This window comes from Solanum tuberosum, unplaced genomic scaffold, assembly GCF_000226075.1.
Source record: "Solanum tuberosum cultivar DM 1-3 516 R44 unplaced genomic scaffold, SolTub_3.0 scf00055, whole genome shotgun sequence".
NCBI lineage: Eukaryota > Viridiplantae > Streptophyta > Magnoliopsida > Solanales > Solanaceae > Solanum > Solanum tuberosum.
In genome coordinates, this window is record NW_006238981.1 from 7,158 (window position 1) to 22,409 (window position 15,252).

At 35.7% G+C, this 15,252-nt stretch overlaps 4 protein-coding genes across 4 annotated transcripts; 3 read left to right on the forward strand and 1 right to left on the reverse strand.

The window, feature by feature from the left end:
- The first annotated feature begins 1,042 nt into the window (after positions 1–1,042).
- On the forward strand, positions 1,043–3,082 carry LOC102581713 (putative F-box protein At1g65770). The gene is made up of 2 exons (XM_006344317.2): positions 1,043–1,325; positions 1,598–3,082. The coding sequence occupies exon 2, from the start codon at positions 1,621–1,623 to the stop codon at positions 2,791–2,793; it is 1,173 nt and encodes a 390-aa protein (XP_006344379.1). The 5' UTR covers positions 1,043–1,325; positions 1,598–1,620; the 3' UTR covers positions 2,794–3,082.
- Positions 3,083–4,060: 978 nt separating this feature from the next.
- Positions 4,061–5,481, forward strand: LOC102582043 (uncharacterized). Its single transcript, XM_006344318.2, has 2 exons — positions 4,061–4,631; positions 4,739–5,481. The coding sequence occupies exons 1-2, from the start codon at positions 4,540–4,542 to the stop codon at positions 5,394–5,396; spliced, it is 750 nt and encodes a 249-aa protein (XP_006344380.1). The 5' UTR covers positions 4,061–4,539; the 3' UTR covers positions 5,397–5,481.
- A 1,814-nt stretch (positions 5,482–7,295) lies between these two features.
- On the reverse strand, positions 7,296–9,657 carry LOC102595189 (probable pectate lyase P59). Its single transcript, XM_006344440.2, has 4 exons — positions 9,451–9,657; positions 8,053–8,704; positions 7,705–7,947; positions 7,296–7,588 (listed from the first exon to the last, which is right to left on the reverse strand). Exons 1-4 carry the CDS (start codon positions 9,639–9,641, stop codon positions 7,367–7,369), a joined length of 1,308 nt encoding a protein of 435 aa, XP_006344502.1. The 5' UTR covers positions 9,642–9,657; the 3' UTR covers positions 7,296–7,366.
- A 1,347-nt stretch (positions 9,658–11,004) lies between these two features.
- On the forward strand, positions 11,005–14,952 carry LOC102582365 (nuclear ribonuclease Z-like). Its single transcript, XM_006344319.2, has 8 exons — positions 11,005–11,176; positions 11,946–12,378; positions 12,487–12,557; positions 12,780–12,875; positions 13,119–13,232; positions 13,816–13,884; positions 14,031–14,105; positions 14,652–14,952. The coding sequence occupies exons 2-8, from the start codon at positions 11,973–11,975 to the stop codon at positions 14,724–14,726; spliced, it is 906 nt and encodes a 301-aa protein (XP_006344381.1). The 5' UTR covers positions 11,005–11,176; positions 11,946–11,972; the 3' UTR covers positions 14,727–14,952.
- Positions 14,953–15,252: the final 300 nt, after the last annotated feature.

Here is a 15,252-nt window from a genome sequence, read left to right on the forward strand (position 1 = left end):
TTTTGAATTTGAATTGGAAGTCACATATTGATCTTCTAAAATTTGAATTGAAGATAAATTTGAATTTCAATTGATTCTTATTTAAGGAGGTTGCGTGTACGCTCAATTATTTTTATTTCAATCGTGCAAATTATTAATAAACTAATAAAAATAAATATGACAATTTAATTTTAAAATCGTGAACAATTTAATGAAAATAAAAACGTGAAACAAAAAAATTATTTGATACTTACATGATTCGTTGTCGATCTATTCATATAGATTTGATTATTGGAATGGAGGTGAATAATTTCATGTCGGTGGATCATGTATGTCATCTTTCAATATTTTAAATATATAAATTACTACTATGATAATTAGTTCGTTCATATGCTATTTTCTTTTTCTTTTTATAATCTAGCCCTTTTCTATTCATTTTTAAAGTAAATATTAAAATGATCCATTTTATGTGATTTATTAGTTCAATTGGTATTTAAATTTAGGTTAAAACACCCTTCGGGGTGGCCCAGTGGTTTAAGCTTGGGACTTCCATGTTGGAGGTCTCAAGTTCGAAACCCCTTGCCAGCGAAAGCAAGAGGTTTGCCTTCTGGGTCGAGCTTGTCGCACCAGACTTGCCTAGTGCGGTTTACCTCTCATATGTGGTTTGCGAGCTATTGCATAGGAGCGGGGGTTTTATCCTGTGCGCACCCAAAGGGTAGCAGCTGCGGGTTTCCCTTGTCATCAAAAAAAATTTAGGTTAAAGTTCCTAAGTTATGTTTATTAAAATTAATTTACGTGTATGGGTAAATTTAACTAAACAAAAATATTTTGTTTGAAATAATTTTTATAGTTGTAAATTGAAACTATAAAAGAATTAATTTTTACTCTTTAGAAATATAAATTTTAAAGTTGCTTACTATTGAGCAATTCTCTCTCTTGTCTTTAATCAATTGAGATATGATTCTACTTCATTCTTTTAAGGACTAATTTGTTCAATGAATGGAACTATATATATATATATATATATATCCATAGTCATAGAAATTTATCAGTGCAACTAGTAACTACATATTTATACACGAAAAAACTTAGTAATTTAAATCAAATCCTCCACCCCTCTAAAACCCAAAACCCGTCTTCTCCCTCCCCGATTAGAAACCTTTGCCCTAGTTCCATACTTTCACCGGGAAATCCTCACCGGAAAAACTCCTCTAATCAACCGGCGGAAACCAACTTACATTAGAAGCGTCTCCTTTCCATACTTTCACCGGAAAAACTCCTCTAATCAACTGGCGGAAACCAACTTACATTTGAAGCGTCTCCTTTCTCCCTCGGCACTGGATACTGTAACGCACTACCTTCACCTCTTTCTATATTTTTGCTAACTGGTAGGAAACTAGGAGTAATTTTTAATTGAGCTCACTGATTGTTATCACAATTATGTGTAGAAAATTGTATTACACCAATGCTGAAGTTTATATGTTTTGACTTGACATTGAGTTTAAGAAAGTAAAAAAGAATTAGGCATATCTCTCTCAATTATATATCCGGCTAGTTATAGGGTTTGTGTATCTTTAACTTGAGAGAATTTTTCAACCAAAACAGAAAAACTTGACAGGATTCCCTATATTAAGCACAAGGATGTCGAATTGGTCTGAACTTCAGTATGATCCGCTGGTTCTAATAGTTAAGCGTATAAATTTGATCGAGGACTACCTTAATTTTGGGGCCGTCTGCAAATCTTGGCAATGTGCCGCCACCAAGGACAATTTCAACAGTGACGTGCCTAGAATTCCGTGGTTGATGTTAGCAGAGGATGAGGAGGATAAAGACAATTCCTGTCGAAAATTCTTCAGCCTCCACAATGGCATGGTTTTAAACAAGAGGATTCCGAAAGCCATAGGAAAACGATGTCTAGAGTCTATGGGATGGCTAATCACAACCGGGAAAGATGAGAATGAAACAAGTCTGCTACATCCCTTCTCGGGTGTTGAGATCGAGTTGCCCCATCCAAATACCACCAAAAATTATGAAGACCATGAGGTAGGCTATCCATGGACTTTTTTTCACAAGGCAGTTTTATCGGCTAGTCCTTCTCATACATCGAGCTACATTCTCGCTGTGATTGACGGAAATAGGAAATTCTTCAGTTTTTGGAGGCCAGGAGATTTGAGATGGACAAGGATTGACAACATAAACTCTCCCTATAAACATATGCATCGTGATCTGGTCTATTATACTGAAAATTTTTATGCAGTTGATTGGAATGGCCGTGTGTTAGTCTATGATGTTACTGGTTCTAGTCCTATTCACACTCAAATAGTAGCCATCTTACCACCCCATCACATGGGAGACGAGTTCTATATCCTAGAATCAATTGGATCATTATTTGTAGTTGTGCGATACGGTGTAAAAAGTAGGCCGCCCATCAGAGAAGATAGCAGCAGGAGGATTTCATTAACACCAATATATCCCAATGATGGTACAGAAACTTATGGGACAACAAATTTTGGAGTTTTTGAGGTCGATTTAGCCGCTGGGGAATTGAGGGAAACCAAGCAAGTAGGGGACAGAGCTCTTTTTTTGGGTGCTAATGCATCTATCTCAGTACAAGCTTCTCAATTTCCAGGAGTCAAGCCCAATCATATTTATTATACTGATGATTTTGTGGAATCATACCTCTTCTATGAAGAAGGGGGTGGCAGGGATATGGGTGTTTATAACATAGCAAATGGCAGCTTCGAGCCTCACTACAACGGTGTTTCTCTCAGTCGTGTTTGTCCACCAATTTGGGTCACTCCAACCCTGTATTGATCCGTATTGCTTCCTTTTTTATTTTATATTATATATTTGTATTTGGAGAATGTTTCATAATTTATTTTTATGCAAAACCCTTTTCTCTTGTTGAGCACCGTAAGTTATATATGTTTAGATTTATTATAAGTTCGGAACTGAAATTGGTTAGCAGAAAAGAGGGAAATAAAGAGAGAACAAGTCATCTGATGCTCATGCTCTACCGTCTATCCTAATTTATGTATGATGCTTGAAGCTGATGTTGAGAAACTGGCTCACATAAGACTTATTGTTGTTATTTGGCTTTTCAGCATTCCTTGCAATCTCAAATATCAAATACAACTTCTTTTTAGATTGATTTTCTTAGAACAAATGGTATCATTCATCTATGGTGTCTATGAATTTTATCTTCCTCTTAAAAGTCATGTTTTGAGTAATAAACTTTATCGATACCTTTAATTTCAGAACCAAGTTTTTCAATAAGAGAACTTTTGAAAAAGGGGCTGACATTTTAAAAAAAAAATAATTGGGGATGGGATTGTGGATTTTGTTGAAAGAAATCAAAAATTATATGATAAGAATACGTAATCTATGGAAGCTCAGTAGAAGATTTTGTGGATGAAGAGTGAGATTGCCAGTTTCATCATGTTTTTAAATGAGAGTATTGTTGTTTGTGTACAAATTCGAATCACTATATGCTTTTTCTAATCAATTTCCATGTAAAGTGGTTATAAAATTGGGACTCAGCTCACAATATAACACTCCTCTTACAACTATGGTGAAATCCAAGTTAAAAATAATTTTTTCAATTCGAAGAAGATACCAAACTTCGTTAGAACAACATTTCCGTCTAAACAAGCATCAAATGAGTTGAATTCACTCTTCTTGCTTGAATTTGTATAATTTCATAACCAAAATGCATATTTTTGGATCTTGTTATCTGCTTTAACTTGAGTATTTTAGGAGTGTAAAGAGTAATCTTTGTTTGATAAAGGTGCAAATAAAAAAAATGAATTTTGTAGTTTGATCTACATTGGATTTGCTTAAGGAAGAGATCCTCGGGGAGAGGAAGGTTGCTTCCTGCAACGAAGAAGAAAAGATTCAAGAGACAAAATCGAGTTCACCGGGTGAAGTATAATAATTAAAATTAAGAGATGATTATATTCATGTAGGAGCCCTTAGTGTAACAAAAGTGGTGATGTGGAATTTAACAATTCAATGGGTAAATATGAACTTAAAATTGAATGGTAAGGACAAATATAATAAAAAAGTAGAACGCAGAATAAATATAATCCGATAATTACTTTGGGAAAGTTTCAGGCTAGATTCCTGTTACTCTTTGAAGTGGGTTTCTGTCCTCAGAATCCAACCATAATAGGGATATCTCTCTCAATTATATATAGGGTTTGTGGATTTTTCAACCAAAACAGAAAAACTTTGGAGGATTCCCGATATTAAGCACAAGGATGTCGAATTGGTCTGAGCTTCAATATGATCTGCTGGTTCTAATAGTTAAGCGTATAAATTTGATCGAGGACTACCTTAATTTTGCGGCCGTCTGCAAATCTTGGCGATGTGCTGCCACCAAGGACAATTTCAACAGTGACCTGCCTAGAATTCCGTGGTTGATGTTAGCAGAGGATAAAGACAATTCCTGTAGAAAATTCTTCAGCCTCTACAATGGCATGATTTTAAACAAGAGGATTCCGAAAGCCATAGGAAAACGATGTCTAGAGTCTATGGGATGGCTAATCACAACCGGGAAAGATGAGAGTGAAACAAGTCTGCTACATCCCTTCTCGGGTGTTGAGATCGAATTGCCCCATCCAAATACCACCAAAGATTATGAAGACCATGAGGTAGGCTATCCATGGACTTTTTTTCACAAAGCAGTTTTATCAGCTAGTCCTTCTCATACATCGAACTACATTCTCGCTGTGATTGACGGAAATATGAAATTCTTCAGTTTTTGGAGGCCAGGAGATTTGAGATGGACAAGGATCGACAACATAAACTCTCCCTATAAACATATACATCGTGATCTGGTCAATTATACTGAAAAAATTTATGCAGTTGATTGGAGTGGTCGTGTGTTAGTCTATGATGTTACTGGTTCTAGTCCCACTCAAATAGTAGCCATCTTACCACCTCGTCACAAGGGAGATGAGTTCTATATCCTAGAATCAATGGGATCATTATTTGTAGTTGTGCGCTACGGTGTAAAAAGTAGGCCGCCCATCAGAGAAGATAGTAGCAGGATTTCATTAACACCAATATATGACGATGATAACGATGGTGAAACTTATGGGACAACAAGTTTTGGAGTTTTTGAGGTCGACTTAGCCGCTGGAAGATTGAGGGAAACCAAGGAAGTAGGGGACAGAGCTCTTTTTTTGGGTGCTAATGCATCTATCTCAGTACAGGCTTCTCAATCTCCAGGGGTCAAGCCCAACCATATTTATTATACTGATGATTTTGTGGAATCATACCTCTCCTATGAAGAAGGGGGTGGCATGGATATGGGTGTTTATAACATAGCAAATGGCAGCTTTGAGCCTCACTACAACGGTGTTTCTCTCAGTCGTGTTTGTCCACCAATTTGGGTCACTCCAACTCTGTATTGATCAGTATTGCTTGCTTTCATTTTATATTATGTATTTGGAGAATGTTTCATAATTTATTTTATGCAAAACCCTTTTCCTTGTTGAACATCATAAGTTATATATATAGATTTATGTACATGTTTAGATTTATAATAGGTTCAGAACTAAAATTGGTTAGCAGAAAAGAAGAAATAAAGGGAGAGAACAAGTCATCTGATGTTGATGCTCTACTGTCTATCCTAATCTACGTATGATGCTTGAAGCTGATGTTTGTTTTGAAATTATTCTATAATAAATGGATGACAGTATCATTACCTTTTAGTGTAATGCTTATGTTTTCCAATTGAAGTGGCATGGTACTGTGTAACTTCTCAGTGTTCCTTTCAATCTCAAATGTCAAATACAGCTTCATGGTGATATTATTCGTCTATGGTTTCTGTCAATTTTATCTTTCTGTTAAAAGTCGTGTTTTATGGGAGTTGCTTCCCAATTTCAGGATAAGTTAGCAAATGATAAGTTCAGCTACATTAAGATTTCTTTACTGCACAGCGTAGCTTTCTGAATCCAGTAGAGTTGGGCTCTAAGTTAGTTATAGCCATTGTGCTATTATAACCAGTTATTAACTGCCTGACTTTCTCTTTGATTAACTGGAAATCCAATGATCTGATCCAGTTTAGTTATTAATAAGCCATTTGGTTTCTTAGGCTTTTACTCTTTAGAGCTGTTGAATATTTGCTCTATATGTTTTTGGCCTCCAGGGCTTTTGCTCTTTTGTTCTATAAATTTGTATCAGTTTGTTTTGCAATTTACAAAGGTGTGTGCTACTGGAGTTCATAATATATCTGTTCAGTAGAAGGGGGCGGCTTGGATATGGGAGTTTTTAGTTCAGCAAATGGCACAGCTTCGAGCCTCACTAAGCCGTGTGTGCTGTTGTCCCTCAGTCATGTTTGTCCACCAATTTGGGTCACTCCAACCCTGTATTGATCCGTATTTCTTTCATTTTATATTAAGTATTTGGAGAATGTTTTGTAATTTGGTTTACACTTGACTCTTTTCCTTGTTGAACTCCATAAGACTTATTATTGACTTGTGACCTTGATGAATATGCTTCATGGCTATGACTATTGTGTAGGTATTATTTGGTTTCACAGCATTCTGTGCAATCTCAAATGTAAATTTGAGGTACTTCAAAGCAAATTTTGCTTCTCTTTTATTTTGATTATTTAGGGAGTCGTATAGAACTTTCTGCAATGAAGCGGCCACGGAGGCATAGAGAGATTGCAATGTGCAGGTTTTCCGTTCAACCACACTTGTTTCTTTGGTGAGTTTCTTTATGATGAGGAATTCTCTCAATTCACTATCTATTTCAACATGCAAATTTGTAGATTTTTAGATGCTTATTCTGGGAGCTTCATATTTATGAATTAGTTACACCCGATTCTAATAAAGGAAGCAACCTCTAACTTTTTACTCATCAATAATAAAAACATCCAAGGCTTGATTGGGGATTTTATAACAGGAATGAATTTTAACTATCACAAAACAGTTACATGTATATGTATAGAAGCTGAGGACAATGTTGTAATAAAACAATGTCTCTAATCAACTTTTTTTATTTTATCCCTCCCTAGAAGATCCCACTCTTTTTGCTCCCTTGGTGATTCAATCTCACAACTTTGGGATGAAAGTGAAGTGAGAGGTGCTCACTACTCGAGCAACTCCCTCTTGAATGTCCTTAGTCAGGGAAAATAATCACCGCAACTAGTAACAACATATCTGATTAATATTTCTCTACTATATTAATACACGAAAAACAAAATTGTTGAAGAACTTATAGAAGCCAATGTACAATACTCACACTCATTCTCCCTCAGTCCAACTACCAGCTTGGTAGATAAGAGGAGAAGGGAGTAGATTTTTAACTCTTATACACTTTATAGGTACTATTTGAAATGCAAACATCTTATTTTGTTGCTGAGGCTGAAAATGCTCTAACAAGGCCTCCCCTCAATGCATTTGAGAGAGCCTGAAAATCGCGTCAGGCTGCTCACGAATGATCCTGGCTTGGAGGTGATCATATCAGGACCTTTCAAGAATGCATGTTTTGGATCTCCAGATTCTACGAAGAATGCCCCGTTCATCATAAGATCTCCCTGTGATTTCCACACCCAATTCTTCCACACATTCTCGGGTGCATAGTCCCTTTTGGTCACCTACACAGAGGAAGAAAATTGGGCATACGTGATACGCCAGTCATCTATTAGACGTGTTCCGTTGTGCTGTTTTGGAGAGTTGGTGAGAAATACTTAATGTTTTTTCGTGTGTTTACCTCTTTGGCATTAGGATTTGGAGGAGCGATAAAACGATTCCCCTGGCTAAGGATGGTGGGATGCATGCTTCCTCCAATAGCATACATAAGCCAATGTGTGTAATCATTGTTGACAGCATGAACAAATCCCCATCTAATTCTCGGCATCCTCTGCGTCAAACCGTGCCCAAAGTGATTGAATGCAAGTGTTATTTGCATAACAGAGTCCCCTGAGGCAGTATCACTGGCACCAAACAACATGACCTACACAATTTTAGTAAAAAAATCAAACTTTTGTGTTTCATTCTGATTTGAAAAAACAAAGTCAAGTAGATAGGACTCAGGATTTGGAATTTGGAGATGATTTACATCATTATGTTTGGTAAAATGGCAATTGGAAATGGTAATGGCAGTGGAACCCTCAACAGCATCAATGAGACCATCCTGACAATTGGACATGGAAATGTGATCGATCCAAACATTTGTTGATCCAAAGATTGAAATTCCATCACCATCACTTTTCGATCGATAACCATAATGACTGACGGAGTCTCTAATTAACCCACCACTACCAGCCTTAGTATCATGAATGTGAAGGTTACTAATAAGCACATTGTGTACAAACTGTAACATAAGGCCACCACCATGAGCAATGTGCACTTGCCTTCCTCGAGCATCAATCGTCTTGTTGCTTGTCATGATAAGCTCCTGGTTAAGCCTAATTACCATGTTCTTAGCAAATATAATCCAAAGTGGCTCCGGCTGGATGACAGCGTGGCGCAATGTGCCCGGCTTAGGATTAACTAATTCGTTGTCTGAATTGTCCATTACTACATAGATTTTTCCACCTTTGCCTCCCGTCGTCTTGCGACCAAAGCCAAGGACGCAATCTGTTAATTTCATGCGATTCCGAGCCCAGTTTGGATCACACCTCCAGCACTGGTCTATAGGATTAGTAGCCATGCATTTTCCGCTGTACCTGTGCAGGTCCCTTCTTCTGCTATTGCTGCCTCGTACAGCCCTTTAAATTCAGAAGCAGGTTCAAAATTTAGAGTCAGTCAATTAAATATGTACATAATTTATCGTATATAATATTAATAATACTAGAGTCGTCCTATAGGATTAAAATGCTGCGTTCAACTTGCATTCTTAATTTCCTACCCGGCTCCAAATAGAAAAATGAAAAAGGTGATAAAGAAATGAACTTTGGGTTTAACTTTTTTACTATATATGCCTCAGCTTGTGAGGAATGTCCAAGACCATATAAGGAGACAAATTGTCATCCATTTTCCGATCATGTGGGACTAGTAACACCTTTACACGCCTATACTTGACAACTTGAGAGTGAACAAGATAATATGGAGGCCTGGGTGATACAAGAATTGATTGGTCCTAAGTACTTTGATATCATGTTGAAAAAATAGATCTTGGACCTAACTTATTTCCACTAGTATATGTAGCCGTATCAACAAGTACAAGCGGAAATAGACTAAAAGGACAATTATACGGCATCTAGAGATCGCCTCTTTTAACTAGAACTTTTAGGTTAGAGGTCCGCCAGTAGCCCAATATATAAAAAAGGGAGGCAATCAATGCGAACTTGAATTCACGTAAATAATCATACGAGAAATTGTCCAATGAATGAAGAGTTCCTACCTACACGATTTTTCACATGGAATGAATTCTGAAAAATACTATGGTCTATGGCACAGGGAATATAATTAAAAGAATAATAATATAAAAAGGAAGAAATGAGAGGGAACTTACTTGTCAACTTGGTAGTTAAGATGGTCAGCAACAATCTTAGGATTAGGATTATAGGCATGTCGAGCGGCCTTCTTTGCTTGCTGGGCTCGCTTCTTCCACACCTCATCAAACTCCTTAATATGTGCCTCAATGCTAACAACTAGAACAACCAAAACTAAGAACAAAAACAAATTACGCTTTGTCAATCCCATTTTTTATAATCATACGTACAAATTATATTGTGTTTCCCTTGATATATTTTTTAATCTCTCTTTAATATTCTTATTTTTCTTCGTTTAAGTAAAAAGATGAATGATTTGTCATAAAAATGGATAGAGTTCAGCTTAATATCCTCCATAGTAAATTAAGAAGTTGCGAGGGAAAAGTGGAGAACCACTTTTTAATTTACTCTAAACGGTCAACAATTAGTCTATCTATTCTAATTTATAATGTGATATAATATCACCTTCTAAATTTGCTACGACGGATTTTGTTTCAACGACACCATGTGGAAGAAAGGATATTAATACTACTATCTTTTCTCCACCCTTTTTATAGGCTACAAATGCACCCACAAACTAGCGTTAGTAAAAATCCACAAGAGACTATCAATTTCTGACCACTATTGTCTATGATTCCTAACAATTCAACAGCATTTACATTCACGAAAAAAAAAAAAAAATGGATTTAGCCAGCCTCCTCGAATTCTAATCATATTATTGATGTAGTTTTTTTACATTAAATTTGTCTAACATATTCTAGAAAGAAAAATCAAATTACCATAGAAACAATAATTAATAATACTATATTTATTAAATACCAACCAAGAGACTGGGAAGTGTTTAGATAAGCTTTTTTTTAAGCGGTTTAAAAGTCAAACTTCAAAAATCAAAAGTAGATAGCCATTTACTTTTGACTTTTGGTTTTTTTTTTTTTTCGGAAATAGCAAACATAATAAGGTTTTATAGCTATAGTTTCGATAATTGCCTCCATAGCTATAGTTTTATTTGCTATCGAAGTTACGATTTGTATATTTCGCTTGCGAATATACAAATAGGGTAAAGTATATATAAATTATGTATTTATACATTTAATTTTTTTTCAAAATTTCATTTGTATATTTCTTTCACCAATATACAAACAGGATATTTATTATTAATTTTTCATAAATCGTATGCAAATAGCTTAGGTAAACATATATAAAATTCTGAATTTATACAATCAAAAATTGAATTATACAAATTTTGAAATATACAAATCAGACGAACTATACAAATCAAGTGAATAGCTAGAATTGGAGAAACTGTAGCCGCAAATTACAATTTTTTTAAGTAGCTATAGTACCTAACGTTTGTCATCCGGCATAATTTTCTCTTCTTTTTTTTCCTTTTTTTTTTTTTTTTTTTTTTTTTTTTTTTTTTTTTTTTTTTTTTTTTTTTTTTTTTTTTTTTACTTTTTATAAGCTAAATGTGCTTGAAAGTAAAGTGCCTAAAAAAACGTAAAGGACCAAAACAGTTCAAAAATATATTTAAGGAACTATCTTAAACCTACCTCAAACATAAGGTATCAGTTTAGTAATTTTATTCAAATCCACCCCCTCAAAAACCCAAACCCGGCTTCTTCCTCCGCAACAGAGACCTCTGCCCTAGTCCCATACTCTCACTGGGAAATCCTTACCGGAAAAACACCTCAAAGCGGCAACCAACTTACATATAAAGCTTCTCCTTCGTCCCTCGTCATTGTTACTGTAAGGCTCTGCCCTCACCTCTTTCTAATGACTAATGTAGATTCTATTTATTCAAGCAGTTTGATATTCCATGATTTTTTTGTTCTTGTAAATTGGTAGGAACCTAGGAGTAATATTCAATTGAGCTTAATGATGAGAATCACAAGTAATTCATTTTTTATGTGTAGAATTGTATTAAACAAATGCTGAAGTTTGTATAATTGTTCACACTCTGGTTTTGACTTGACGCATAGTTTAAGGAAGTAAAAAAAAAAATCGAGTCTATTCATCATTGTATTAGTGGCATGGGTGGAAATGTTGAATTTAAGTCATTTACCAAATAATTCTGATTAAATAAATTCCAGGTTTAATTTCTAGTCATCCTAATATTTATTTGATCTCAAATGCCTCTTAAATCCAAGTTAATCTACCCTCATGGACCTTTGAGTTAAGATGAGTGTATTCGACAACTTGATAGTTAATATCTCACATATTCTGTAGAAGTAAATTTTTGTCTATGAAAAATATTCAGTGTTAGAAAGTGTATAGTGTCCTAAAAGTGTTGTGAAATGCTGAGTTTTCGAATGACACTGATGCTATTTTTGGATTTCTGGAATCCTTATAGATATAAAGGATTCCTCTACTCTGTAGTATTTCTGTACTAGTTTGGTACTGAATGGGTTTCATTACTAAAATTTACATTTTACTTACATCATTAAATAAAAAAAGAAGTCTTTAGTGTCCTTCTAAAGTCTTGTTTTATCCTCCCCTCTGTTCTAATCTCTTCCAGAGTTGAAGTCCATCAGTGTTACGCAAAATGGAGGATAAAACAACAAAAGATTCTGAATCGATCAACTCAAATCGGAGGGGTAACAGTAGCCAGAAGAGGGAAAGGGGCTTGCAGATAGAAGGATACTCGCTAGAAGGGATATCAATAGCAGGTCATGAGACGTGCATAATAGTTCCCTCGCTTAACTTAGCCTTTGATATTGGCAAGTGTCCTCAGCGTGCCATCTCTCAGCAGTTCCTTTTCATCTCTCATGGCCACATGGACCACATAGGAGGACTGCCTATGTATGTTGCGACTCGTTCCCTTTACAGAATGAGGCCTCCTACTATTATTGTACCAAAAGTAATCAAAGAAAGTGTTGAGAAGCTTTTTGAAGCTCACCGAGCTATGGATCACTCAGAACTGAACCATACTTTGATTGGGTTGGATGTGGGTAAAAATCTATTTGTATTGTTTATATAGCGCTCCTAATTAGTTATTACAAAGTTGGAGTTAGTTCTAATTTCACAATTTAAGTGAATATGTGTTTGTGCATACACAGGAGAAGAATTTTACTTGAGGAAGGATCTTAAAGTTAGAGCATTTAAGACTTATCATGTCATTCCTAGCCAGGTTGAGTGCTTTCCTTAATGCTCTGAGTTTCAATTGCTTATTTTCCCTGCCCATGCTTCTTTTTTGCCGGTATTAAGTGGATTCGAACCAAAAAATATGCTTTGTTATTTCTACGAGAGAAAGCAGCTGCTACAGTCGGATGTTATGACCTGTGCATTTTGATCTCTTCTTATATTACTGTTGTCTATTTGACGTTTTAATCACCTGATTTTTATGGTGTAGGGTTATATAGTATATTCAATCAAGCAGAAGCTTAAGCAAGAATATGTTGGCCTTCCAGGAGATGAGATTAAGAAGTTAAAGTTATCAGGTGTGGAGGTCTGTCATGATATCATAGTTGGTTAGGAATTTATCTGATTGCATTTGTTTATTAAGGTTGGTTTAAATTCCAACCCAAGGGGTGCTTTTACATTGAGCAATTTCTTTTTGACACAGGTGCACCCTGCACCTGTGCAGCCTTTTTTGGTATATAATCTTGCACAAGAGTGCATCTGCAATAAGCTTCCTGCATATCTTATGTATCACAGTATCAGTATGACAAAGATTCTTTGGTTTTAACAGATCACGAACACTTCAACAGCACCTGAAATTGCATTTACAGGAGATACAATGTCAGACTTCATTAAGGATCCCAAAAATGTTGATGTTTTGAGGGCAAAAATCCTCATAATGGAGGTAAATTCCCTGTCTTCATCACCTGCCAAAAATGTACCTCGCCTGAAACATGACGCTCAAATTCCACGACTCATTATAGCCATTTTTTCCTTCCTTGAAAGAATATTTTCAGTATGAGATTTATGTGGCTCTTCTACTTCTGGTCTATATCTAATATATACTATCTGGACATCTAATGACTCCAGTATCTTTCTTAAATTTTAGCAAACACTCCAAGGAGCATAACATAAGGCCTTGAGGACCACTGTTTGATTTTTCACACTCTTACTGCCTATCGTGTCATCTTCAACTTATGACACTTTGCTGAGTTAATTTTTAGAAGGTCTCCTATGCATTTTTGTATAATCCAACTATATCAACAATTGGATTAACGACGACACAATTGGATTAACTAATTAGCATATTAATCTCTTACTAATAACTTATGCTCGGAGAGCATCGTTACTTGTGTTCACGTACTCCTATGCAAATAACATCATAGCTGGTACAGTAGAATTGGCAGTGGGAAGATCTTTAGTTCAATTTGCCTTTTCAACATTACTGGTTACAGAGATTTAAGTTCTTCTTTGTGATTCTTCTCCAGAGCACTTATGTGGAGGACAAAACAACAGCAGATAATGCAAGAGAATATGGACATACTCATCTGTCTGAGGTGATTCTTTTTGCATTAATTCCTGATAATCACTTTTGATTAACCTCAAGATTTTACTGGAAGATAGAAAAATAAATCCTGAATGCGTTATAAAATTATTGGAAGTCTGATATACTTTTCTTTATGCGTTGATGACATCCTACCAGATTATCAATTTCGCAGACATGTTTCAGAACAAAGCCATCCTTTTAATCCACTTTTCGGCCCGCTATCAGTTGGATGTAAGTTTGATTCTCTCTCTCTCTCTTGATGCACACACCAAGCTGTCACCAAATCTAACCAAGTGTCCTAGATTCAGAACTTCTAGAAACTACTCTGGTTGAGCTTCCCTAAGAAGTCCAGCAATATTTTCTCGTTCACGGCTGACATACTCTCAAATTTTTACTCTCTCTCTACTATTTTGGTTTGTGGAAAGTTGGTATATAGGATAGAAATGGAATTCAACCGTGTTTAATTTCTTATGTCTGTCTTCACTATGTTGGTCGTAACTATCCACTTGTGGTCTCTTTTCATTCTCCCAAAAACCAATTAATAACATGCAATTTAGTAATTTTTACAACATTAGTACTTCCGTACAGCATTTTGGAATCCTATCATCATTTGTGGTAGGAATGTGTGTTAGGAAAGTGCGGCTTCCTACCATTTCATGTTCTTAAGGTTTACCAATTAATCGATCTTCCCCCCAGTACAGAAAGGATCTAATTCTAGGACCATCTTGTTTCATTGCTTTTATACCATTCTAACAAAAAAAAAAAATCACTTATCAGGTTATTCAGGAGGCTATTTCTGCAATACCTCCGCCATTGGCAGGCAGAGTTTTTGCGCTTACAGAAGGCTTTTGATGCAACGCCAAATCCACGTATCTGGTTTTTTGGACATTTCCTTTTCCTTTCCCCTCCCCTATGATTTGGCTGATTGCACAAAGAGCAGTAATGATGAAGAAATTTTTTGCTATGGAAGTCAACTTGTAATAGTTTAAATCTGGATTTTTGGGGGAAAATCTGATTTGTATTTATCGACTAATGTCAGCAGATATTATCTTATGCATGATTACTCAGTTGGAAACTATAATACTGATAATTTGATAGCTACGCCTCAATCTCATCACTATATGTCTTTGAAAGAGAGGCATGGTGTATACTTAATATTATATCCTTCAGTATTAATTTTCTATTTTCCAAATATCAGCATTTAGTCTGAGGAAGAGAGTACTAAGATCAGAAAACTGTTGCAAAGGCAACCAAAACCATGGTTTTTGATCCAAGTACAGGTGCAAATAGAGCAACCCTGGCAAAACTGTAAGCATGGGGGGAGCTAGGCTATTGAAAGGGACAACAAAAATTACATTGTATATACAAGTTATTTTTT

Coding starts and splice junctions, on each gene's coding strand:
- LOC102581713 (XM_006344317.2), top strand. CDS start 1,621: ATGTCGAATTGGTCTGAACTTCAGTATGATCCGCTGGTTCTAATAGTT.
- LOC102582043 (XM_006344318.2), top strand. CDS start 4,540: ATGAGAGTGAAACAAGTCTGCTACATCCCTTCTCGGGTGTTGAGATCG. Junction 4,632..4,738: donor AAGATTATGAAGACCATGAG/GTAGGCTATCCA, acceptor GAAATTCTTCAG/TTTTTGGAGGCCAGGAGATT.
- LOC102595189 (XM_006344440.2), bottom strand. CDS start 9,641: ATGGGATTGACAAAGCGTAATTTGTTTTTGTTCTTAGTTTTGGTTGTT. Junction 7,948..8,052: donor ATTTTACCAAACATAATGAT/GTAAATCATCTC, acceptor AAAATTGTGTAG/GTCATGTTGTTTGGTGCCAG. Junction 7,589..7,704: donor CAAATCCTAATGCCAAAGAG/GTAAACACACGA, acceptor TCCTCTGTGTAG/GTGACCAAAAGGGACTATGC.
- LOC102582365 (XM_006344319.2), top strand. CDS start 11,973: ATGGAGGATAAAACAACAAAAGATTCTGAATCGATCAACTCAAATCGG. Junction 12,379..12,486: donor TTTGATTGGGTTGGATGTGG/GTAAAAATCTAT, acceptor GTGCATACACAG/GAGAAGAATTTTACTTGAGG. Junction 13,233..13,815: donor CAAAAATCCTCATAATGGAG/GTAAATTCCCTG, acceptor ATTCTTCTCCAG/AGCACTTATGTGGAGGACAA.